This window comes from Dermacentor andersoni, chromosome 7 (assembly GCF_023375885.2).
Source record: "Dermacentor andersoni chromosome 7, qqDerAnde1_hic_scaffold, whole genome shotgun sequence".
Lineage (NCBI taxonomy): Eukaryota > Metazoa > Arthropoda > Arachnida > Ixodida > Ixodidae > Dermacentor > Dermacentor andersoni.
Genome location: NC_092820.1, coordinates 93164292 through 93187951, shown reverse-complemented (window position 1 = coordinate 93187951; position 23660 = coordinate 93164292). Strand labels below are relative to the sequence as shown.

Below are 23660 nucleotides of genomic sequence, written 5' to 3'. Positions count from 1 at the left end.
TGTGTGCCACGCTTGTCAAAGCGCAGCAGCCGGGGAGAGGAGCTCCCCAAATGTGAAGCGAGGAGGTCTGATCGGCGCCGGCTCGGCGATGCGTCACTACACTCGTCTCAACATGTCTCTCAGCCTGTCCGGGCCCAGAGTCACGTGGTCTCAACCCGAGACGTTCCTTCTTGCCCTCAACTCCGAGAGTATAAGAGCAGCTGCCCCCGGACGCCGAGAGAGAGGCTCCGATTTCTTCTGTTGAGTAACGTGCACTCCCGTCTCTCCACTTCGGTCGACCTGACCGGCCGCTCTTTTGCGATGTTAGAATAAACAAGTCGTTCTGTTACCAGTTGACTCATGCTTAGCCGGGACCTTCGGATGCTTGCAGTGCCCCAGGCCGCCAGGCCAACGCTACCCTTGGGGCTTGCGACCCATTTGCAACAACGGGCGTCAGCACTGAGATTACAACAACTCGTGCCAGCGGTGCGGTTCCAACAATGCTGAGCAGCACAACGACCATCCGGGAGCAGTGCAACGAGCCGGTTGCCACCGGTGAGATCGCGACAACGGAGGCCAGCAGCGAAGATATGCAGTTGACTCTATGCTGAGCAGCACAACGACCATCCGGGAGCAGTGCAACTAGCCCTGTGTGATGACTTGTTGCCTGCAGCGGAACGACTACGCTGAATTCTTGGCTGCGAGGTTTGGTGAGTGCGGGACTTTCTTCTACTGAGTTTTGCCAGGCTTTTGTTAGTGTCAGAAACAGAGCTGGTAATTGTGGTTGTCGTTGCTGCCGGTTTAGTTTGCGGCAAGACAATAGTAGGCAGTAGAGAAAGCAGCATTCAGAGCAGCCATGGATTTGAAGTCATTGCGCAAACCGAAATTGCTGGAGCTTGCAAGAGAGTTGGGTCTGGATGTCTCAGACAAACTCAGAAAACCAGAACTGCTGAGGGCTATTCTTGAGTTAGAAGCTGAGGATGACGAGCTGTCGGAATGCCTTGAGACCATTGAGGAGAGGGAGACGGCAAAAAGACAGGAGCGCGAACTTAAAGAACAGAAACAGGAGCGCGAACGAAAAGAGCAGAAAGAAAAAGAAGAGCGCGACCACGCTTTGGAAATGAAGCGTCTCGAGATAGAGATGGAACGCGCTCGTAATGGAAGTCAGGCACACGGTGCAGGAGAACGAGTATTGTTCAAAATGACTGACCTGATGCGGCCGTTTAAGCTTGGAGAGGACATTGGTTTGTTCCTGGTTAACTTTGAGCGAACGTGCGAGAAGCAGGGGTTCTCTCGCGAAACGTGGCCACAGCGCTTCTCACTTTGTTACCCGGCGAGGCGGCCGACGTAGTCGCTCGCTTGGAGAGAGAGGAGGCAGAGGATTTCGACAAAGTGAAATCGAGTCTGCTAAAAAAGTACAGGCTGTCAGCGGAGGCGTTCCGTCGGAAGTTTCGGGAAAATGAGAAAGGTAAAAGTGAGTCATATACAGAGTTTGCCTACAGGCTTATGTCAAACATGCAGGAGTGGCTCAAAGAAGAGAAAGCGTTGGGTGATCACGAGAAAGTTCTGCAGTGTTTCGGGCTGGAACAGTTTTATAGTCGGTTACCTGAGAACGTGCGGTACTGGGTCTTGGATAGACCAGACGTTAGTACGGTTGCTAAAGCCGCTGAGCTAGCCGAGGAGTTTGTGACGCGTCGGGCTCGCGGAGCTAAGGACGGTCAAAAAGGTGAATTTGGCTCCAAGTTTGAGAGGCCGAAGTTCACGCCCATGAGAAAGCGGTTCGAGACGAGGCAAGCGCGCGTGTGTTATACGTGCCAGAAGCCGGGTCACGTTTCGGCGCAGTGTCCGACCGAACGTAAGGAGACGGCGGCAGCCGAAGCCGAACGCAGAAAACGGTTCGAGACGAGGCAAGCGCGCGTTTGTTATACGTGCCAGAAGCCGGGTCACTTTTCGGCGCAGTGTCCAGAAACAAAAACAAAAGTCGTGTTTTTGTCATTATGCAGCACTGACGAGAACATGAAGCTTCTCGAGCCTTACATGCGAGACCTCCTAGTGAACGGGAAAGAGTGCCGAGTGCTTCGCGATTCCGCAGCTACGATGGATGTAGTTCACCCCTCTTACGTAGAACCCGATATGTTCACGGGCGAGTGCGCGTGGATCAAGCAAGCAGTGGAAGCTCATAGCGTGTGTCTGCCCGTAGCAAAAGTGCTTATTGAAGGACCTTTCGGAGCACTTGAGACGGAGGCCGCAGTGTCATCTATGCTGCCCCCCCAGTACCCGTACCTATTTTCGAACAGATCCGATCACCTCCTGCGCGAGAAGGGGCTTTTGTTTGGTGAGGCTAGCGTTCAGGCCTTAACCAGATCGAAGGTTCGGGAGCTCGCTGCAAAGGCGGTAGTTGCGGGGCCGACGTTGTCGAACAATGAGAAAGGGTCGGAGGCGCAGCAAGCTGATATTCAGAGCACGCCCGAACTGAATAAAATTGAGCCTGTAGCGTTGAAGGCACCAGATACTGGAGAGGAAATGCCCGACACGGGTAAGTTAGAAGAGCTATCTGCAGATTTGCTCATGGCGCCTACGTTAGACGGACTTAATAGGTTGCTAAAAGTCAGCCGGTCGGCTTTGATAGCCGAGCAAAAGAAGGATGGCAGCCTAGAAAACATCCGCTGCATTGTCAAGGAAGGTATCGCCAAGAAAAATGCTCGCTTTGTGGAAAGAGGTGGGGTCCTGTACCGGAAGTATCTAGACCGCAGGGGAGTGGAGTTCGATCAGCTGACCGTGCCTCAATGTTATCGTCAGGATCTGTTGCGCTTGTCGCATGGGGGTTCGTGGTCCGGACACCTAGGAGTTAAGAAAACTAAGGACCGTCTCTTGCAAGAGTACTATTGGCCAGGGTGTTTTCGGGACGCAGACCACTTTGTAAAGACATGTGACACCTGTCAGCGGGTGGGCAAACCAGGGGACAAATCGAGGGCGCCGTTGAAGTTGGTACCTATCATTATGGAGCCTTTTAGACGGCTCGTTATTGATACAGTGGGACCTCTGCCGGTAACAGCCACGGGGTACAGACACATTTTGACTGTGATCTGCCCAGCGACAAAGTTCCCTGAAGCAGTGCCGCTTAAAGAACTCAGCTCAGTTGAGATAGTCAATGCACTACTGTCCATATTTGCGCGAATTGGTTTTCCTGCGGAAATCCAATCAGATCAGGGCACAGTGTTTACTAGCGCTTTGACGACAGCCTTTCTCGAAAGGTGCGGGGTAAAGCTGTTACACAGCTCAGTGCACCACCCCCAGTCGAATTCCGTTGAGAAGCTCCACTCCGTCATGAAGCGCGTGTTGAGAGCATTGTCTTTTGAACAGGAAACTGACTGGGAGCTGTTTCTGCCTGGGGTGATGTTTGCATTGAGGACCGCATGCGGCTGCGGGGTTTTCACCAGCTGAGCTGGTGTGCGGTCGCTCGCTGCGGTCTCCGCTTCGCATGCTTCGAGACGGATCACTGCCCTCTCCAATGGCTGCAGACCATCTCTTCCACAAATGGCCTCCTCGTGCGCTGGAGCCTCGCTTTGCAGCAATATTCCTTTGAGGTGCGTTACAGAAAGGTAACGGTAACGCCGATGGCTTAAGTCGAAGCCCCTAACGTAGGAATCAGCCTCAAAGGTATTTGTTACTGATGGTTTTCTTCCTGAGGCAGGATTTTTAACATATTGCTTTTGTTTAGTGTTTCAAAGTGATGACGTGCTTTCTAGTGCAATTTTCCAATTTGTGGATGTGTTCTGGGTGCTGCTAGACTACTGTAAGGAACTAGGCAGTAGTATAAAAGGGGAAAGAGCCTGACATGGCTTAGTGAGGGTTGTGTCGTGCTTGCTGACTGAGCGGATGAGTTTCGGCGCATTTCTAACGCTTGCTGGGAACGAGAACAAAAATGGCAACTCTCCCGAAGTCGCTTTGCAGTGTCCTGTGTGAACCTGAACGAGAGAACGAGGCCTTCTCTGTGCGCTGCGCTCAAGAAACGCCGAAGGACGACCGACTTCGGTTATGAGCATCATCAAGCGACATCCCTCCGGACAGCGGATGCAGTCCCCTGACCATCGGTATTACTTCCCCCGGCGGGGCGGTCTGTTACGTTTCGCCTACGACGCGCGGTATAGCCGGCGCGGATGCAACGGACGCCGGGGCTTCGTTCAAAGCGGCGGACATTTTGGCCCGTTCAGCGCCGCCGATACGCCTCCCCACCAATCGCGTCCAGGCGTGTTTCAGTGCCACGTGTCTTCGTGTGTGCGTGTGTGTGTGTGTGCCACGCTTGTCAAAGCGCAGCAGCCGGGGAGAGGAGCTCCCCAAGTGTGAAGCGAGGAGGTCTGATCGGCGCCGGCTCGGCGATGCGTCACTACACTCGTCTCAACATGTCTCTCAGCCTGTCCGGGCCCAGAGTCACGTGGTCTCAACCCGAGACGTTCCTTCTTGCCCTCAACTCCGAGAGTATAAGAGCAGCTGCCCCCGGACGCCGAGAGAGAGGCTCCGATTTCTTCTGTTGAGTAACGTGCACTCCCGTCTCTCCACTTCGGTCGACCTGACCGGCCGCTCTTTTGCGATGTTAGAATAAACAAGTTGTTCTGTTACCAGTTGACTCATGCTTTGCCGGGACCTTCGGATGCTTCCAGTGCCCCGGGCCGCCAGGCCAACGCTACCCTTGGGGCTTGCGACCCATTTGCAACAACGGACGTCAGCACTGAGATTACAACAACTCGTGCCAGCGGTGCGGTTCCAACAATGCTGAGCAGCACAACGACCATCCGGGAGCAGTGCAACGAGCCCTGTGTGATGACTGGTTGCCTGCAGCGGAACGACTGCGCTGAATTCTCGGCTGCGAGGTTTGGTGAGTGCGGGACTTTCTTTTTCTGAGTTTTGCCAGGCTTTTGTTAGTGTCAGAAACAGAGCTGGTAATTGTGGTTGTCGTTGCTGCCGGTTTAGTTTGCGGCAAGACAATAGTAGGCAGTAGAGAAAGCAGCATTCAGAGTAGCCATGGATTGGAAGTCGTTGCGCAAACCGAAATTGCTGGAGCTTGCAAGAGAGTTGGGTCTCGATGTCTCAGACAAACTCAGAAAACCAGAACTGCTAAGGGCTATTCTTGAGTTAGAAGCTGAGGATGACGAGCTGTCGGAATGCCTTGAGACCATTGAGGAGAGGGAGACGGCAAAAAGACAGGAACGCGAACTTAAAGAGCAAAAAGAGAAACAGGAGCGCGAACTTAAAGAGCAAAAAGAGAAAGATGAGCGCGAACGTAAAGAAGAGCGCGACCGTCAACACGCTTTGGAAATTAAGCGTCTCGAGATAGAGATGGAACGTGCTCGTAATGGAAGTCAGGCACACGGTGCAGGAGAACGAGTATCGTTCAAAATGACTGACCTGATGCGGCCGTTTAAGCTTGGAGAGGACGTTGGTTTGTTCCTGGTTAACTTTGAGCGAACGTGCGAGAAGCAGGGGTTCTCTCGGGAAACGTGGCCACAGCGCTTGCTCACTTTGTTACCCGGCGAGGCGGCTTACCCGGCGAGTCGCTCGCTTGAAGAGAGAGGAGGCAGAGGATTTCGACAAAGTGAAATCGAGCCTGCTAAAAAAGTACAGGCTGTCAGCGGAGGCGTTCCGTTGGAAGTTTCGGGAAAATGAGAAAGGCAGAAGTTAATCATATACAGAGTTTCCCTACAGGCTAATGTCAAACATGCAGGAGTGGCTCAAAGAAGAGAAAGCGTTTGGTGACCACGAGAAAGTTCTGCAGTGTTTCGGGCTGGAACAGTTTTATAGTCGGTTACCTGAGAACGTGCGGTACTGGGTCTTGGATAGGCCAGACGTTAGTACGGTGGCTAGAGCCGCTGAGCTAGCCGAGGAGTTTGTGACGCGTCGGGCTTGCGAAGCTCTAGACGGTCAAAAGGGTGAATTTGGCTCCAAGTTTTAGAGGCCGAAGTTAACACCCATGAGAGCAAAGGGGAACACACGTAGTGTGGATGCGAGTGAAAGTAGTCCGACCGAACCTAAGGAGACGGCGGCAGCCGAAGCCGAACGCAGAAAGCGGTTCGAGACGAGGCAAGCGCGCGTGTGTTATACGTGCCAGAATCCGGGTCACTTTTCGGCGCAGTGTCCGGAAATAAAAACAAAAGTCGTGTTTTTGTCATTATGCAGCGCTGACGAGAACATGAAGCTTTTCGAGCCTTACATGCGAGACCTCCTCGTGAACGGGAAAGAGTGCCGAGTGCTTCGCGATTCCGCAGCTACGATGGATGTAGTTCACCCCTCTTACGTAGAACCCGATATGTTCACGGGCGAGTGCGCATGGATCAAGCAAGCCGTGGAAGCTCATAGCGTGCGCCTGCCCGCAGCAAAAGTGCTAATTGAAGGACCTTTCGGAGCGCTTGAGACGGAGGCCGCAGTGTCATCTATGCTGCCCCCCCAGTACCCGTACCTATTTTCGAACAGGTCCGATCACCTCCTGCGCGAAAAGGGGCTTTTGTTTGGTGAGGCTAGCGTTCAGGCCTTAACCAGATCGAAGGTTCGGGAGCTCGCTGCAAAGGCGGTAGTTGCGGGGCCGACGCTGTCGAACAATGAGAAAGGGTCAGAGGCGCAGCAAGCTGATATTCAGAGCACGCCCGAACTGAATAAAATTGAGCCTGTAGCGTTGAAGGCACCAGATACTGGAGAGGAAATGCCCGACACGGGTAAGTTAGAAGAGCTATCTGCAGATTTGCTCATCGCGCCTACGTCAGACGGACTTAATAGGTTGCTAAAAGTCAGCCGGTCGGCTTTGATAGCCGAGCAAAAGAAGGATGGCAGCCTAGAAAACATCCGCTGCATTGTCAAGGAAGGTATCGCCAAGAAAAATGCTCGCTTTGTGGAAAGAGGTGGGGTCCTGTACCGGAAGTATCTAGACCGCAGGGGAGTGGAGTTCGATCAGCTGATCGTGCCTCAGTGCTACCGTCAGGATCTGTTGCGCTTGCCGCATGGGGGTTCGTGGTCCGGACACCTAGGAGTTAAGAAAACTAAGGACCGTATCTTGCAAGAGTACTATTGGCCAGGGTGTTTTCGGGACGCAGACCACTTTGTGAGGACATGTGACACCTGTCAGCGGGTGGGCAAACCAGGGGACAAATCGAGGGCGCCGTTGTAGTTGGTACCTATCATTACGGAGCCTTTTAGACGCCTCGTTATTGATACAGTGGGAGCTCTGCCGGTAACAACCACGGGGTACAGACACATTTTGACTGTGATCTGCTCAGCGACAAAGTTCCCTGAAGCAGTGCCGCTTAAAGAACTCAGCTCAGTTGAGATAGTCAATGCACTACTGTCGATATTTGCGCGAGTTGGTTTTCCTGCGGAAATCCAATCAGATCAGGGCACAGTGTTTACTAGCGCTTTGACGACAACTTTTCTCGAAAGGTGTGGGGTAAAGCTGTTACACAGCTCAGTGTACCACCCACAGTCGAATTCCGTTGAGAAGCTCCACTCCGTCATGAAGCGCGTGTTGAGAGCATTGTCTTTTGAACAGGAAACTGACTGGGAGCTGTTTCTGCCTGGGGTGATGTTTGCATTGAGGACCGCATGCGGCTGCGGGGTTTTCACCAGCTGAGCTGGTGTGCGGTCGCTCGCTGCGGTCTCCGCTTCGCATGCTTCGAGACGGATCACTGCCCTCTCCAATGGCTGCAGACCATCTCTTCCACAAATGGCCTCCTCGTGCGCTGGAGCCTCGCTTTGCAGCAATATTCCTTTGAGGTGCGTTACAGAAAGGTAACGGTAACGCCGATGGCTTAAGTCGAAGCCCCTAACGTAGGAATCAGCCTCAAAGGTATTTGTTACTGATGGTTTTCTTCCTGAGGCAGGATTTTTAACATATTGCTTTTGTTTAGTGTTTCAAAGTGATGACGTGCTTTCTAGTGCAATTTTCCAATTTGTGGATGTGTTCTGGGTGCTGCTAGACTACTGTAAGGAACTAGGCAGTAGTATAAAAGGGGAAAGAGCCTGACATGGCTTAGTGAGGGTTGTGTCGTGCTTGCTGACTGAGCGGATGAGTTTCGGCGTAGTTCTAACGCTTGCTGGGAACGAGAGAAAAATGGCAACTCTCCCGAAGTCACTTTGAAGTGTCCTGGGTGAACCTGAACGTGAGAACAAAGCCTTCTCTGTGCGCTGCGCTCAAGAAACGCCGAGGGACCACCGACTTCGGTTATGAGCATCATCGAGCGACATCCCTCCGGACACCGTATGCAGTCGCCTGACCATCGGGACCTCTTTCCCCCGACGGGCCGGTCTGTTACGTTTCGCCTACGACGCGCGGTATATAGCCGGCGCGGATGCAACGGACGCCGGGGCTTCGTTTAAAGCGGTGGACATTTTGGCCCGTTCAGCGCTGCCGCAACGCCTCCCCGCCAAGCGCGTCCAGGCATGTTTCAATGCCACGTGTATTCGTGTGTGCGTGTGTGTGTGTGTGTGCATGTTGGTGCCCACGCTTGTCAAGGCGCGGCAGCCGGAGAGAGGAGCTCCCCAAGTGTGAAGCGAGGTGGTCTGACCTCCGCCGGCCCGGCGGCAGTGTTGCCAGGTCGGAAAAAGCGGCGTAGCCCAAAGCTAGAGAAACAGTAGCCCAAATGTAGCCAAGCACAAGAAAGAGGGAAACAAATTTGTAGCCAATATAGCCATTTTAATTTGTATATACGTACATTTTCACATTCGACTGCGTTGATCACTTTTTGCACAACCCGTCGTAAGAAAAAGTCCGTGACGCTGTGATGGTTGACCCTCGACAACCACCACATCGACATCATGCTTACACACAGACACTTTTTTGTTGGCCCCGGAAACTCAAGTTCGAACGAATCGCTGCAGAGGGAGAACCTGCCGAAATGAATATCAAATGTAAGTACGAACAAAAAACTTGGAGGACGCTTAACCCTTTCGCTGTCACTGACGTACCGGTACGTCATCGCGCTTCCCCCGCACAGTGTCACTGACGTACCGGTACGTTCTCTGTCGCGCGTTCAAAATTTCGCGCCTGAGCGCAAAGCTGGCGCTCCCGGACTTGGCCACGCCATCTGTTGACTCTTCCTACAAGTTCGTATTTTCGCCCCGGCCTGTGTTAGTACACGGATTGAAGAGTACGGTGCGACTGCCACGCCCCCCTCTCTTTTTGCCGAGTGGCGCGGTGGCTCCGCGTTCGCTGGATCATGCGTCGCGCGCGTGGTTATGGGTTCAAGGGTTGTTCTGCCATCTCCGCCGGTTTGAAGGTTTTTATTTTCTTCTGTTGGTGTGTCTGCTACGGCGCGTCAAGTTCAGGCGCACGCGCCGCCGTTGCCTCTCCGAAAAGGGTGACTCGATTGCTGTTTCGCTCTCTCGCCGCACCCTCGTTTCCGACTTGCAGCAGTAAACGTAAAGCCCTTCGAACTTTGTTTTAACTTTTTTCCATCTCCCTCTTCTTGATCACACAACGTCCCATTTATCTCCGTTGCGCGGGCGACTGAAAGCGCATCCTCCCTGCGCGCGGTTACTTTCGGATAGCTGAGCAGCTCGAGACGTTCGTCTGTTCATCGGAGCGGTGGCTCTTACGATTCAGAATACGAGCCGAGCTCGGATTTGGACTCGAACAGCGTCTAACGCGACGAAGAGATGAGTTCCGCATCGTCAGATTCGGATGTTGAATGGATGTTATAGTCAGGCTGATGATGATGATGATGTTTACTAATAACAGCTGCAGAACATTAAAATGTGCATATTGCATTGACTATGTTATTTGTATACCAATCATAATCAAAAATAAATTGCTATGTTCATTCCCTGTTATGCTCGCTCCCTGAAACCAAGCCGACACTGGGGGTGCGTCACGGCCAGAAATGGCCGACAGCGAAAGGGTTAAAGCGACTGACAACTGGCCAGACAACTGACCAGAAGACGTTGATGGAATTGAAATTATCATAATTTATAGTGATAGAACCAGGCACACTGTTCGCAATTGAAGTTGGGATTATAATTTTGAATTGGCAAAGAAAGTGGCGAGGCCTGGTAATGAAATATTGGTACTTCGGGTGTAGTCCATGAGATTACTGTAAGTCGGCTGTTATTAACTACAACATAATTATTGCTTAAAATTGCAGTTGCCATAGTATTATACACTTGCGATTTATTCTATGCTTCGTAAATCAAAAGCGCACGCATGGCTACGGCGACACGCTGAACTGCATGTCACGTGTAAAACCGTCGTTTTGTTATCAATCCGATTGGTTTCCCTTTTACTGTTTTGACTCTTTCCCTACCGCGCCCATTGCACATGGTTATCTCGATAACGATTGTTTGAAATGCCGCTTTCGAGACCTTCCGCGCCGCTTACGGACACACTGCGCTATTGTACGCGAACGAGGCAACCTATATTGTTGTTTTGTAAGCAGTTCGCTTTTTTCCAACCAGGAGGTTATTTTTGAACGCGCTTTGATGTTTCGCTATCGTCAAAGTATATAGAAAGGAAAAATGGCCGCCTCCTGTGTATTGTTTAAAACGCCGCTTTAGAGACCTTACGCACCGCTCACGCACACACTGCGCCTATGGACGTGAAGGAGGAGACCCACATTTTGTTTTCTGAGCAGTTAGATTTTTTGACGCCAGGTGGTAATTTTTGAATGCGCTTCGAAGTTCCGCGATCGTCAAAGTAGAAAACAACGATGGCCGCCTCAGGAAGCAGTGCGTGCGCTTCGAAAGATTGCAGATGTCGCGATTCCCGGGGGTCTGCGGCTGATTTTCTCGATGGATCGAGCAGCAGCGAGTCTCAGGATGCTGCCGATTCATCGGACTTTGACTCTGATAGCGACGACGATGCAAACTAGCCCGGAACATGCGCGGCCGCAGGCCGGCACGTCCTGCTGTAGTGCTTGCTGTTACATTTGTAGTGGGATACCTGTTCAATGAAGTTTTTTAATTTTTTTTTCGGAGATAGTGCTCATTAGACTGTAATACATTATGTATATCTCATAATTTCTTTTCATATTTTTCTTAGTAGATACAAGCGTGTCGTTACAAACTTCCTTCAATTTTATCCCACAATCTTGATTCTGGCAATGTCTTTTTTATGACATACATCTCGTTAATAAAACTTTTATGCGTGAAAAGTGCACTCCTTCTGCTCTTTGTTTATGCACTACGTAAAATATTTAATGCAGCATTGCCTTCAGAAAAAAAACCTGGCGTAACCTACAAAATATACCTATTTTCCCCAAGGTAGGGAAAGAGCTAAATACCAAAGCAGTTGAACAGGAAACAATGAAAACACGAAGATATTACCCCAGAAATACTTAACACGTCGGAAAGCATGAATCGCAGGAACGTTGAATTGCTAGACAAAATACTTTGTCACAGTTACGGCCGCACTTTTCGTCTGCCTCCCACTAATGCCGGCGTTTAATCGCTACCGCGCTGCCCGATCACCGCTTTCAGCAAGCTTTCAGTGAACGACTACATCCTCACTCCAGATAAAAAATTCTTATAAAAAATTTTCCATGGCGTTTTCAGCGTTACCACTTCTTGATTAGACACGCTGACCGGTAAGCTTTTCATTGCATTAAAAGATAGATACCCTGAAAATTGGTTCTCAGTCCCTTTAATTTTCTACCTTTAAGAGTGGAACGCGATAACATTCAAAGATCACTGACTGCTTCCCACGCTTCCCGGCAACTGCAGCTTATGTAACCATAATGTTTACCTGCAGACGCTACAAGGAGGCGACCGATATGCACGAAGGCGAACTTTCTGGTTCTTTTTTTTTCATCCCACCCTCATGGCAGGCGCCGCCACTGCCGCGGAGGCGGGGGACCCAGCGGGGCGCGCCGCTCCTACTTAGCATTGACCACTTGTCCTCGTTTTTTCCTGTGTCCCCTCTTCCGCTTAGCAATGCACCACGAAGCCCAAACCATGACCGTCCTAATAAGACGTCGAACGGCAGCTGCAAAAAGGGTTTGTGTTCGAGGTTCCGTGTAACAAACATATGTTTTCTCGTATATTCAAATTACAATTCAACGCTACCATGTCTGCAGGTTGAGTGTAAGTCGTACTTTACGAATTCTCTGACGCGTTTTACTTTGAGAAATTCAATTATTTCAGTCACGCATATGCGCCAGGCGAAGGGCCTACATGATTCGGGATCACATTTCTCGCGCATACAACGGCGTCGACGCCGCATTTTCTGTGACACGGGGCCCTTAACGAGATTGCGTTAATGTTCATCTCGCACGCAAAGGAGAGTTGCAATAAAGCTTACAGTGAGAAACGCGGAGTAGGTCCAAAGCTATGCCCAGCATGATACTTCAACCAGACGCCTTCGCCATGGACACACTGGCGCACGTCATCTACCCGTGTTGCCCTTCTGTCATGCAGGCGCCACGATCGCGCGACTCCATTTCTCTCCGTTCTGAGCATAGCCATGTTAGTACAGTGTACTATGAAACACCGTCCACTCCCAGGCTCATCCCGACGCCCGGTGATCGGGTGTCGGGATAAGACGAAGATGAGACGACGTTGCTGGCGTAAATCTTAACATGGTGAAGCGCGGTGTCAATTTTAGCGCGTCAAGATTAAAAGTCATCGGCTCAGAGAACGATGCACTGAGGGGGGGGGGGGGGGCGGCATTTCGCGCGTACGCGCACAGTCACGCTGCCGGCTCAGCCTGTTAAAACGTAGCCTTGGAGATTTATTCTACTCAGTGAGACTCACCGCTAGAGAGTGGATTAATGCGCCGCTTGTAGCCCACACAAAGCCAAGTCGCAGATTTTCAGTAGCCCAAATATAGCCACGTAGCCAACCCGCCCAAGTCGACGCCAAAGATTTTTTTCTGTAGCCCAATTTGGCTATATATAGCCAAACCTGGCAACACTGCCCGGCGGATGCGTCAACTTCTAGTCTCGACGTGCCCGAGCGCCGCCGTCACGTGGCCTCATCCAGAGACGTTCCTTCTTGCCCGCGACTGCGAGAGTATAAAAGCAGCTGCCCCCGGACGCCGAGAGGTTCCGATTTCTTCTGTCGAGTAACGTGCTCTCCCGTCTCTCCACTTCGGTCGACCTGACCGCCCGCTCTTTTGCGATGCGAGAAAACAAGTTGTTCTGTTAGCAGTCGACTTATGCTTTGCCAGGACCTTCGGATGCTTCCAGTTGTGCCCCAGGCCGCCACGCCAACGCTACCCTTGGGGCTTGCTACCCAGCTGCAACAAGAGTGTCGTTGCATTTTACATGCATCTTAATACAGAAATCGGAGTTCGCCAGAAGATAAAGCTTCCAGCTAAGACATATTGACAATGATTGGAAATGGAACTTCTAATCTATTCAACAAGTGAAGGGTTGTTTAATATAGGGTCAACTTTATGAACAAGTTCAGAGTGACTCACAGTGTCTAAAGATTTTGAAAAGTCCATGAAAGGTCCTCAACCTGAAGACCTAAGTCGAGAGCTATAAATACATGAAGGGAGTGAATACACTTGGCAGAGTAATGGGTCTGAATGCGTGCCGTAAACTATGCTCAGCGTAAGAGAATATTGTCAGATTCAAGGAAATTCTTGATATATTTTAGGTTATGTGTTCTAGTGACTTGAATGAGCGAGACGTTAATGATATAGGCATGTGATTTACCAAATGCTTGCTTTTCGCTAGAATTGTGTAAGGAAATAACGTTTTTTTTTTCATATTTCCTAATATAGGCATGGTGGATGTTGACAGTGAATTTCAAAAAGTAACCTCAGATACTGACTTGTTTAACTAAAGTAATGATGGAGAAACAAAACATGTTATTCCTACCAATTTTACGCGCACAAATAAGCAGATACCAGTTATGCAGTTATGTTTATATTAATGAATGAAGCGAGCGAGATAAACGCAACACAGTAAAAAAAAATAAACTGGTGTCTAAACGTGGAAGCTGTGACCGGCAGCCACACAGCGAACGTCTATTTTAGTGTTTGGACGCGTCAAATATGCCGAGACATTCGAATTTCCCGCTTTTATAGGGTCCACCATAGCAACAAAACTGATGATAGTACCTCTTCTTCATTTTTGTTATTCAGTGAAACAGCGCACTTTTGTTTGATCGCGGGATTAAACATTTTATTGGTAGGTTTTGTTTATCGTGCACATTTTTCCATTTAGTTCCGTTTTCAGCGTGCCGACCTCGAGGCGCCGCCGCGCGTCGACGATGCGCAGTCGCTGGCAGCTGTTACAAAAGATAGGTGGCGGCACTTGTCACGACGGACGCAGACATTTGTGTTGGATAATGGATGATGCCTGACCACCAGAAACTGTAAGTAATCGCCTCGTGCGTTTTTCATCCATTTCAAAACGCCCGAAATTCGCCGCCAAAGTCTCGCGGAAACGCCCGAGCAGCCGGCAGAACGCGCGACATCGCTGCATCGCGCGCCACCGGCGCCGTAGCAACGGCTTTTGCACGCGAACAACGGACCAGCCGACTCCGCTCCGGGAGAGCACGGCCGTTTCGATAATAAACTGCTCGTCGTCGGGTCGCGATATTTACAATTTCTCTTCTCGGCATTCTGGTGGTTTCGCCCGATGCGTGTCCGTAACGCCGAGTTACCTCGCGGCGGGTGTCTACTGGCTCCTCGCCGAAGTGACGGGAGCTCGAGCGCCGTGAACCTGAGGTTCCCGTCGTGCGGCGGCAACAAACAAAAACATTCTCTCGCCCGTAGCACATCGCTTGCCACGGTCGTTTCGGCGCGTTGCTATCTCTCGCGTATGATATTTCGAAGCTCACGGCTTTTATTTTATCAGTATCCGGCAGGTTTTCTCTTTCGTTTAAACCGCGTTCTCGCTGCAGATTTAGCCCGTCGGAGTTTTGAATTCGAGTACAGGAAATACGCTTGGTGCGGTATCACCGCGACAGTTTGTGCTGTTCGACACGCTGCGCGTTGAACAGGTTTGTTGTAATAGTCTGGCGGCTCGTACTGCGAGCACGCACAGTGGGCGACAGGTTTTGGCTTGTGCTGCGGCGGCGGCCGCTGCGAAAAAACAAAAAAAATCAGTCAAGGCTGTTCTCTGACCGCCTCTCGTGCCGTGTGGGAAACGCTGCAGAGGCGTGTTTAAGCGCACGGCAGCAGGGCGAGCTTAAAAAAAAAAAAAAGAAAAAAATGCATATGTCATTCCTAAGTGCTGACTGCTAGTAGCGGAATCGCGTTTCTGGTGTTTTGGCCCGCGCTTGTGGTTCCCACGAACGGCGTGCCAAAGTTCCCCGTCCCAGCAGTTGGTGTTTTGGAATCGAACGGCGTCGAATCGTTTCGATGAGCCGCTTCGCAGTGTCCTGCGCGCGCGCCGAACACGGGGTTTCGGGGCGTGTGTTTTGGTCATCGAACTTGGCTGCTAGCCGAAACGTCGGCCTTGCCTGTCCGTGACGGGAAAAAGTAACGACCTAGCAGGGGCGGTGCATCACGACGACGAAAGACGCGTCCTTTGTTTGCCCGGGTGCTCCGATGGTTTTTTTTTTTTTTTTTTTTCACGTGGGACGCGAACCGACGTGTTGCTGCTTGTAGAACTTGTTTCTTCTGGCGCTTCTTCTTGTTTTGTGCCTCATTTCCGAGGGCGTCATGCTTTTCGCTGTAGTTCTCATGACTAAGTTCCCGGCGGTCGTTACCGCCTTTGCTGTCGTCGAACGCAAGTGAATTTCTTCGGCTTTTGGCGACCGGAAAGTGTCTCATGGGAGTTTTGTTCGGTAGTTTGTTGACTTGTTTGCTGCACTTTCAAAGAAGCACGCCATCAGTGACCCTGCTAAGTGCTGTTTTTTTATGTTTAGCAGCCCATGTGTGGAGGAGTGTCAGCTAGAAGTGTGCGCGAACTTTGAGAAACCACTCGCCTCGTTAAGCAAAACAGCCTGGTCTTCGGAACATTTCTTTCAGAGCACTGAATGCCAACGCAAACACGGTGGGAGGATGTATGCATACCTTTTCTCGGAATGCGCTTTGAAAGCCTTTTTGAGACCGGCATGTTTTCTGAAACCGAGCTACTTGAAATGATTCGTTCTCGTCGGGACACGCCTGCAAACCGGCTCACATACGGTTTCATGCTTCGAAAAAAAAAAAAAAAAAACGCTCGAGGTGAAGCTTTAGGTTGTTTGTCATGTGAACGAAGAAAGGCGTTTTCTGGTTAAATAAGTATTTTGCAGAAAGAAATTCCGTGGATACGGATCCCTATTTATCTTTGCATTTAGACATGTCTATACACAGAAAACTAAAACTGGCAAATCTTTATGCATCTGAGTTACCCCCTAAATTGTGCATGCCATGGGTTTGAGTAACGAAACAGTGTCTTGGATCCAAGGGCCTTTGGCTTCAAATGCATATATCTCTCCAGACGTAGCCGGTAATTTTAATTAGAGCAGCTGTTGGATTTTGACTCCATGTATTGCAGCTGTTGGTAAGGTAATAGTAACTTGCAACACTATTGTGACTTGTATGCAGAGCTCTACAGTATTGAATGCTTGGTTGAATGGCAGTCTTCATTGTGTGGGAAGGCTAACTGATCGATTCATGCTGCTTTATATAGCGCTGATGATGACTAACATTAGTGCATATTGTAAGCTTTCTGGCAATAAAATGCGTTGCCTGCGTGCCCCAGGACGTTTTGCTGCGAGCATGTACTGGTTCTCTCTGAAGACAACTGTTGTCTTCATGTAGACTGCTCTTTGCCTTTGGCTCCCGCATTGTAATCGAGTTCACTGTGAGTGGCTGTACTCAGATATCGCTGCTAAATTCTCTGCAAATCTCATTTGTCCAGAAAGGGACCAGCACAATCTTGATGCTGCCATGGCTCGCATGGATTTGGTTTAGGGGGATCTGAATGTGCTTTGGAAATAGAATTGCAAGTAGATGCTGCCCATGCGCCTAAACTTTTTTGTCTACAGGCTTATGATAATACTTTGGGAGGTAGTCATTGGTTTATAGCAGCTACTGCTTCAGTGCGATAGATTGCTTTACTATTGTGAACATGTCTTAATAGCTGCTGCTGCTGCTGGTGTGTGTGTGTGTGTGTGTGTGTGTGTGTGTGTGTGTGTGTGTGTGTGTGTGTGTGTTTAACCAAAGGCGGGCCGCTCCCAATTTGGCACTGTCAGGCCAAGCCCTTCAGCCACATTATGGGCCTTCTGGACAGCCCAGCCCTCAGTTGGGCTTGAAACAATGGGCTTTGAATTCTTTTTTCCCACTGTGTCCATTCTTCAAGGAGGTTGGGGAGAGTCATGGGACACCCTGCCAGCATATGTCCGATTCCAATGATGCCATTACAATCGTTGCAGTCCACCTTAATCTCCCTCTGGATATATTTTATTAATGTGGTGTGGCGTGGGATATGTACCTGTTTGCAATAAGCGTAGTGAGACTGCCTGAGCCCTGTTCAGTTTTGAATGTGGCAATGGGAATAGCCTGTGTCCTAAATGGTAATGTTTGGTAATGTCATTGTAAGTTATTATATGATCTCTCTATTCCCTGGCCTGATCGTGAATGGCTTGATTGTGACTGTCACGGTTAGCAAGTCTTCATGCCAAGTCATGAGCAGCCTCATTGAGATTTACCCGAGTCTCATCTACTTTTCCAATATGCGCAGGAAACCATCGGATTTCAGTTCTCCTAATCCCAATGTTTTCAAAAAGTTTAGCTACAACTCCAGCTACGTAGCCTTTAGCAAAACACTTTATAACAGATATTGAATCACTCTAAATGCAGGCCCATTTATTACTCCTGATGGCTAGAGCAATTGCCGCTTGTTCCGCCCCCATGGGGTCTTTGGTAAAAATAGTGATAGTGTCTTGCATGTTTCCTTGAGAATTTGATACAGTGGCCGTGTATGCTTCTTTACCTTTCACCCAGGCAGCATCAACTATATCTGCAGTTGGTTCTGCTGCTCTATTTCTTGCAAGAGTGCTTTAGCTCTTGCCTTTCTGCTTTTGATGTTATATTCTGCATGCATGTTTCTGGGGAGAGGATTGGTTCTCATCTTATTCCCAACTTCAGTCCTTAATTCTACTTCAGCCTCTATTGGGTACCTTGATCTAGTCAGTTCTACACCTATTGTCTGTAATATGTACCTGCCAGCTCGTGTTTTTGTTAATCTTTTGTGTTGCGATAGCTGTTGGGCCTCCGCGATTTCTTCGATTGTTTTGTGCACCCCTATACTCGCGAGTTTGTCGGTTGCAGCGTTACTCGACATCCCTAGGGCTACTTTAACAAGCTTCCTGAGCATCACATTAAGTTTGTTAAGTTCTGCGTGCTTCCATTGGAATTTGCTGGTGGCATAGAGTAGCATTGCATGATCATGCAATTTGCTGGAGGTGTCTGTGATGAGTGTTGGAAAGGTTTTATGCTTAAGAAGCACTGTCGACCGAGCAATGCTATTCGAGTAAAATGACGGCTGGTGTAGAGGTATGTGTAGAGACATTATATTGTCAACAGTACAACTGAGATTTTTATGCCATAGGCATGCTGCGTGCTTCTTTGGTGGCAGCTGTTGATATTGCTAGGCATATTTTGGAGTGTGGCTAGTGAGTTGCTCAACCTTATTAAATATTGATGTTTAAGAATTGCACGAAATGGACTAGAAACGTGGGAGGACTGCCTACCATTCTTGTCTATTTTGTGCAGTTCTTACAAGTGAACGTTTGTTTTCTTCGATTTCAGCAGGTTTGCCACAAGGCATGAAAAGTAAGGAATTATGAAAGCATAGAATAAAAGCATGCAGCCATGTATGATGCGGGTACTCAATGCCGTTGCAAAATTGTCATCAATTAGGCAGCAAGTATTAGTTTTCATCCCGTCAGGCTTGACTTTGAGCACCCACGGTACTTGTTGGTAATTGCACTAATGAAAAGCTTGTTCTTTAGTTTCTGTAAACAGTAACTTGTATCACATATCTTTGTAGCATTCCCTAAGCTGCTTTCAGAATGCTTTCACACTTGCTTACAGAATGCTGTACAAGTGTATGCTAGCTTTCTCTTTTCTATCTGCAGGAAAGCCGTGGTTACTTCACTTGAATAATGCATAGCGTTTGTCTTGAATGATGGAATTGCGTGAACTAAAATCTGCGCAAATCTTGCATGTCCCTATGACGCTCTCCTGCAGCAGGCGCGTTGTGGCATCCTTCAGAGGCAGCTGTTGGCTTTGTGTAAGCAGATGGCCTTCACCCTCTGCATTGCCTTGTTATTGAAAATGCACGAATATAGTAACTCATACTGAGCAGCGTTGCATTTTGAAGTTGCTTTAGTTGAGTCGTAAAGAGAGGCTGAAAATTTGAACAGTTTCAAAAAAGCATGCTGTCGGTGTCAATATCGTGAGCATGCAACATGTGCGAGTGTGCTCTGCTCGTTCTACATGAACATTTTTCATACCTGCCAACATTTACAACTTGATTTTAAGATTTCTGGTTTTTACGGCTTGTTTATGATTGCTGTATCGATGCCATTAATATTGCAATTTTTTGTTAGCGACAAGTTTGGCTAAAACAGATTTAAAAATTGCAAATGCAGTCGACAGCCAGTTTTCAGATACATTTTTCTGACCTGCTCGATTATTCGACCTATTCACAGTACTGCCTATTCACTACTGCCTTGTAGAACCATTGTGCAATGGCAACTGAAATTTCGGCCATCGTTACATGAATATTTCCGTTTGTATGAGGTGCAGATCATTCTAGCTTCACTGTGGAGCAGTGGGTATGTTTACCACATCCCTAGAGAACAAAGCCTGCAAATAATTAATAAATTCTAAATAATACGAAACTCTTCAGTATTTTCCACAAAATGTCAATGCTTGCTGTATTGAAGCTTCAGTTTTCTAATTCTGAGCTTGGCAAGTCTGATCTTTGCAGTACAACCCAACAATATGCAGTATTGAAAAGTTTCTCTGCAGTTGTAGTGGAAAGGACAACTTAGGGAATGATAGACTGCTTAGCCTTAAGAGGAAGCATTAGCTTGGGCCCAACTCCAATGCGGCCTATTCATATACATGTAAAACGCAAAAACGTTTTTCTGAGATAACCCTTGAACCGATTTTAATGAAATTTGTTGCATTTGAGAGAGAAAGCTAAATTCTAATGACTGTTGGAAGCGGAATTTCGATTTAGGGCTTGAATTTTGTTAGAGATTCTGAAATATTCGACAGTTTGAAAAAATAGGAGCACAGAGTTTACAATTTCATAGCTCTGTGTCAAGAACAGATATCACGGTTCTGTAAACGGCATCCATTAGATCATTCAAAGAGGACAAATTCGATATATCATTTTACATCTGGCGTGAATTTGTTACGTTGTTGACAAGGGTTCTGCAAAAGCTGTATTTCCATATTACTAAATTTTTTGATATTCATATTTAACATATCAATTTTGTCTGCTTTAGATGTACTAATAGATGCAATTCACAGAATTGTATTACCATTTTTCGTTGTTGAGTTATAGTTGTAAACTTGATAGTTTTGTTTCCTGAAATTTTTTTCGATGTTTGCCAAGTTTTAATAAAAAATTGATGACCTAACTCGAAAATTTGAAGCCACAGTCGCTAGATTTTAAGTTTTTCTTTTAAGTGCAACAAACCTCATCAAATTTGGTGCAGTGGTTGCGGAGAAAAATGAATTCTCCGTTTACATGTTTTTAGATAGGAGCAAAAGCTAAAGCTTCCTCGTAAAGGTGAATTTTTTTTGGAGCCAGTGTATTGACTGATGCCAGCCTATGCTGCGACTTGTCAGGCATCGCAATCGTGTTTATGTAAGAAATGCCAAGCCTTACGCATTTGAAACTTTTTCATCTACATAGCTGTTGGCCATTGCACCAGCTCTTGTCATTGTAGTAATAGTATCTCGCACTCATAGCAACTACCATGTCTTGCAGCCCTTCTGGTAGCAGGGCTAGTGAACTGGTGTTGCGAGGTTTTTTGGTGTGCAAGAAAGATTGCCAGTCTAGTTTCTAAGCTTTGCAAGTGACCTGCACTGTTTTTTTTCTCCTCAACATTTCCATGTTAGCATGTATTGCAAGATTTCTGGGGAATAGGCATGTTGCTTGGCACATGAGGTCTGTTACGGCATGCATAATGTCCTTCTTCACAAACACTTTGCACGTGTATGTTAATATTACCTAGATAGCACTTCGCACTTGCTAAATTTGTGGTGATTTCGAGGGTTTATGAACGGTAAATCTACATCGAATAGCCCTGCTGCATTCCTAAGCTTTCAGAGTCAAATGCCTAGCACATCTTAGGTCTTTATTCTCTCTGGTGCTCCAGTTCTTCACACAGAACTTGCACAAAAAAATTATTTTAGCAGCAACAATAAGACAAAATAAGCAGACAATAACTGGATCAAAGGGATATTGCATGTGCATTCTTTGCATGAAAGGTGCGGTCATCTGGGCACATATTGAAATAGCATGGAATTATTTTACACATATCCTTCCATTGTGCTCTGTGTATTGTTTTTAGTCTTGTTGTGTTAATTAATCATGACGTGTAGGGCAATTTCATAGCTGTATAAACAAAGCTAAATATTCAACAAATGAATTTGCTACATTCAAGCGAATGTTCCCTTCATTCTTATATCTTTACTGCAAATTGCCCGAGACAGAAAAGGGTCCTTTCACTGGAGGAAATTATACATTTGTCAGAAAGTGATTCCACCAAATGCAGGTGAGGGTTTTACTCGGCTGAGTTTGCCGAAGAATGTCGCTCTTAGATCCTTTTGGTCCCGGTAGCACAACACCCATCCTTCAGCTACTCCGCATAATTCTTTGTCCTCAATACGCAAAACATCAGCACACAGGTGACTGCGTGGCAGAAAGCGTTCGAGAGGGATTAGAGCGTCAGTGTACGTGCTCGTTGATACCTTCAACACACTAGCACATCCACCATTTGCGCGTTTCACACCTTCGTGGCCCAGCGTACCTTACGTTGCGCGGATGACAGGATGAACGTGCACGTGTCTGCATGTGATATTGCCTGCCCTTAAACGTGGGTTGAAAATTATCAGTGCGCCAGACGTTCTGTCCAGTTTTGCACAGTGCTTCAAAACCTCACAATGCTCTATGCATCACAGTTTGCACGTGCTTACAGCTGTACATGCTAAGTCTCGGGCAGAACAGTTGGAACATATGTTCGGTGCAGAGTGTTGGCCTCAATGGGGACTTCATTGTTCAGCGCAGTCGTGTGAAGTTGCACAGGGCAATCGAGACAGCCAGCACTTTGTATCGGGACCTTGCTTCTTGTGTCTAAGCATGTCTTTTCGACTGAACAATGGGATATGTATGCAAAACAGAGGCTATCACAGCTATGGTGTGTACTTGTAGCTGGTGGGTACTTAGTAGCAATGGAATCATCGCAAGTAGCTTCCATACAGTCACATGATGATGCATGGGTAAGCAGTACTGTCACGTGAGCGCAAAACGGTCGATCCACTCGGTGCGTAAGCAGGGCCGGAACTGCGTAGATCCCTCTTCCCTTGTGGCATCCCCTCTGAGGTGTCCGCGTTTCAAGAGCGGTTGCAGAGAAATGTCTTCAGCCAGGCGGAGTTCGTGTGCAAGTGGCCAAGTGAGAGCGCGGCATTTGGTGTTTGCGCGCAGATTGTGGAACAGTGCTCACCAAGAGGCATCCAGGTGCGTTTGTATGCGTGCGTCCTGCAACTATGCGCCACGCTCGAAGCCCGCACGGTCGTGTCGCTGCCCAAGCTAGTGTGTGATTTGTAACGTCGTCCCTTGATTTGTGTCTTTCTGTAAGACCGTAAGAGATCACCCGATCGACCGCATGTGTCTTCGTGCAACGCAGCATGAATGCGTTGGGTAATGTGCCTTCCCGTTGCGTAGCAAATGTATGAACGAAGAGAGGTTATCGCGCACGTTGCGGTTAAATATAAGAGGCGTGTCCTCTTGTACTTTTTTTCGACCATGTACAGCGCTTGCGTGCGCGGTGGTGGTGGGGAAAGGACTTGTGTGCACTTTCGGTTGCGGGCAGTCGCGGTGCAGGAATTTGGGCTTCGTGTTTGTGCGTTGTCCTCTGGCGCGGGATCTGGAGATGGTTCGAAAGCGGACGTGCTGGAGCGCCTCTCCGCTGGTTCGTGACGCCGGGCGCAACGCGACGCTAGCGCGTTGCCAACGGCGCCGGCCAGCTGCGCGTGTGTTGTGTTCTTGCCTGTGAGCGGCGCAGCTGCGGGCCATCTTCTGCACCTTTGTGCGCTTGCATGTGTGTGCCCGTATTTTTCGAGTGTCTCTGGCAAGGAAAAAGAGTGAGCGAAACGAGGGTAAGGGAATGTCGGGCAAATGGCGAAATTCTCGTCGTGCGAGTATCTCGTTTTTTATACCGTGTGGCCGCCGTGTTGACGTATTTGCTAGCACGGTTCAAAGTAATTTGGGCGTTCTGGGAGCTTAAAAGTTCGCGCTGAAGGGCAGCACTACTGAATCACTTAGTCTATTCTTTAAGAATTTCGTTATTCGGAGGTCTGCCATAAGGGAGGAGACCTGGAAATTTCTGCGCTTTTGTCGGTTGGAATTTTTCACCCTAACTATCGCTTTCAGTCAGAGAAATTCGTGCCAACAGTGGTTTATGAGCCAGCGTTGTGGTGTGCCAAAAAGAAACGAAATTTTGAACCTACGCCATCTGCAAGTGGTGTCTTTCGCCGGTTTTTGCGAGTGTGAGCCTTGACCGGGTCGTTTGAATAT

General features: G+C 48.6%; 1 protein-coding gene and 1 long non-coding RNA gene across 4 annotated transcripts in view; one reads left to right on the top strand and one right to left on the bottom strand.

The window, feature by feature from the left end:
• The first annotated feature begins 14191 nt into the window (after positions 1–14191).
• Pli (E3 ubiquitin-protein ligase pellino) overlaps positions 14192–23660 on the top strand; it is a 119939-nt gene continuing 110470 nt past the window's right edge. For 2 of the 3 annotated variants that reach the window (XM_050181354.3, XM_055072685.2), the window contains exon 1: positions 22262–22601. In XM_050181354.3, the coding sequence (XP_050037311.2) occupies positions 22360–22601 (242 nt within the window). In that variant the 5' untranslated portion in view covers positions 22262–22359. Of the gene's footprint in view, positions 14278–22261; positions 22602–23660 lie in introns of those variants that run through there. The other variant, XM_055072687.2, reaches the window with a different exon arrangement.
• Positions 21540–22110, bottom strand: LOC140219468 (uncharacterized). Its single transcript, XR_011895731.1, has 2 exons — positions 21900–22110; positions 21540–21776 (listed from the first exon to the last, which is right to left on the bottom strand). It is a non-coding gene; the product is annotated as an uncharacterized lncRNA (long non-coding RNA).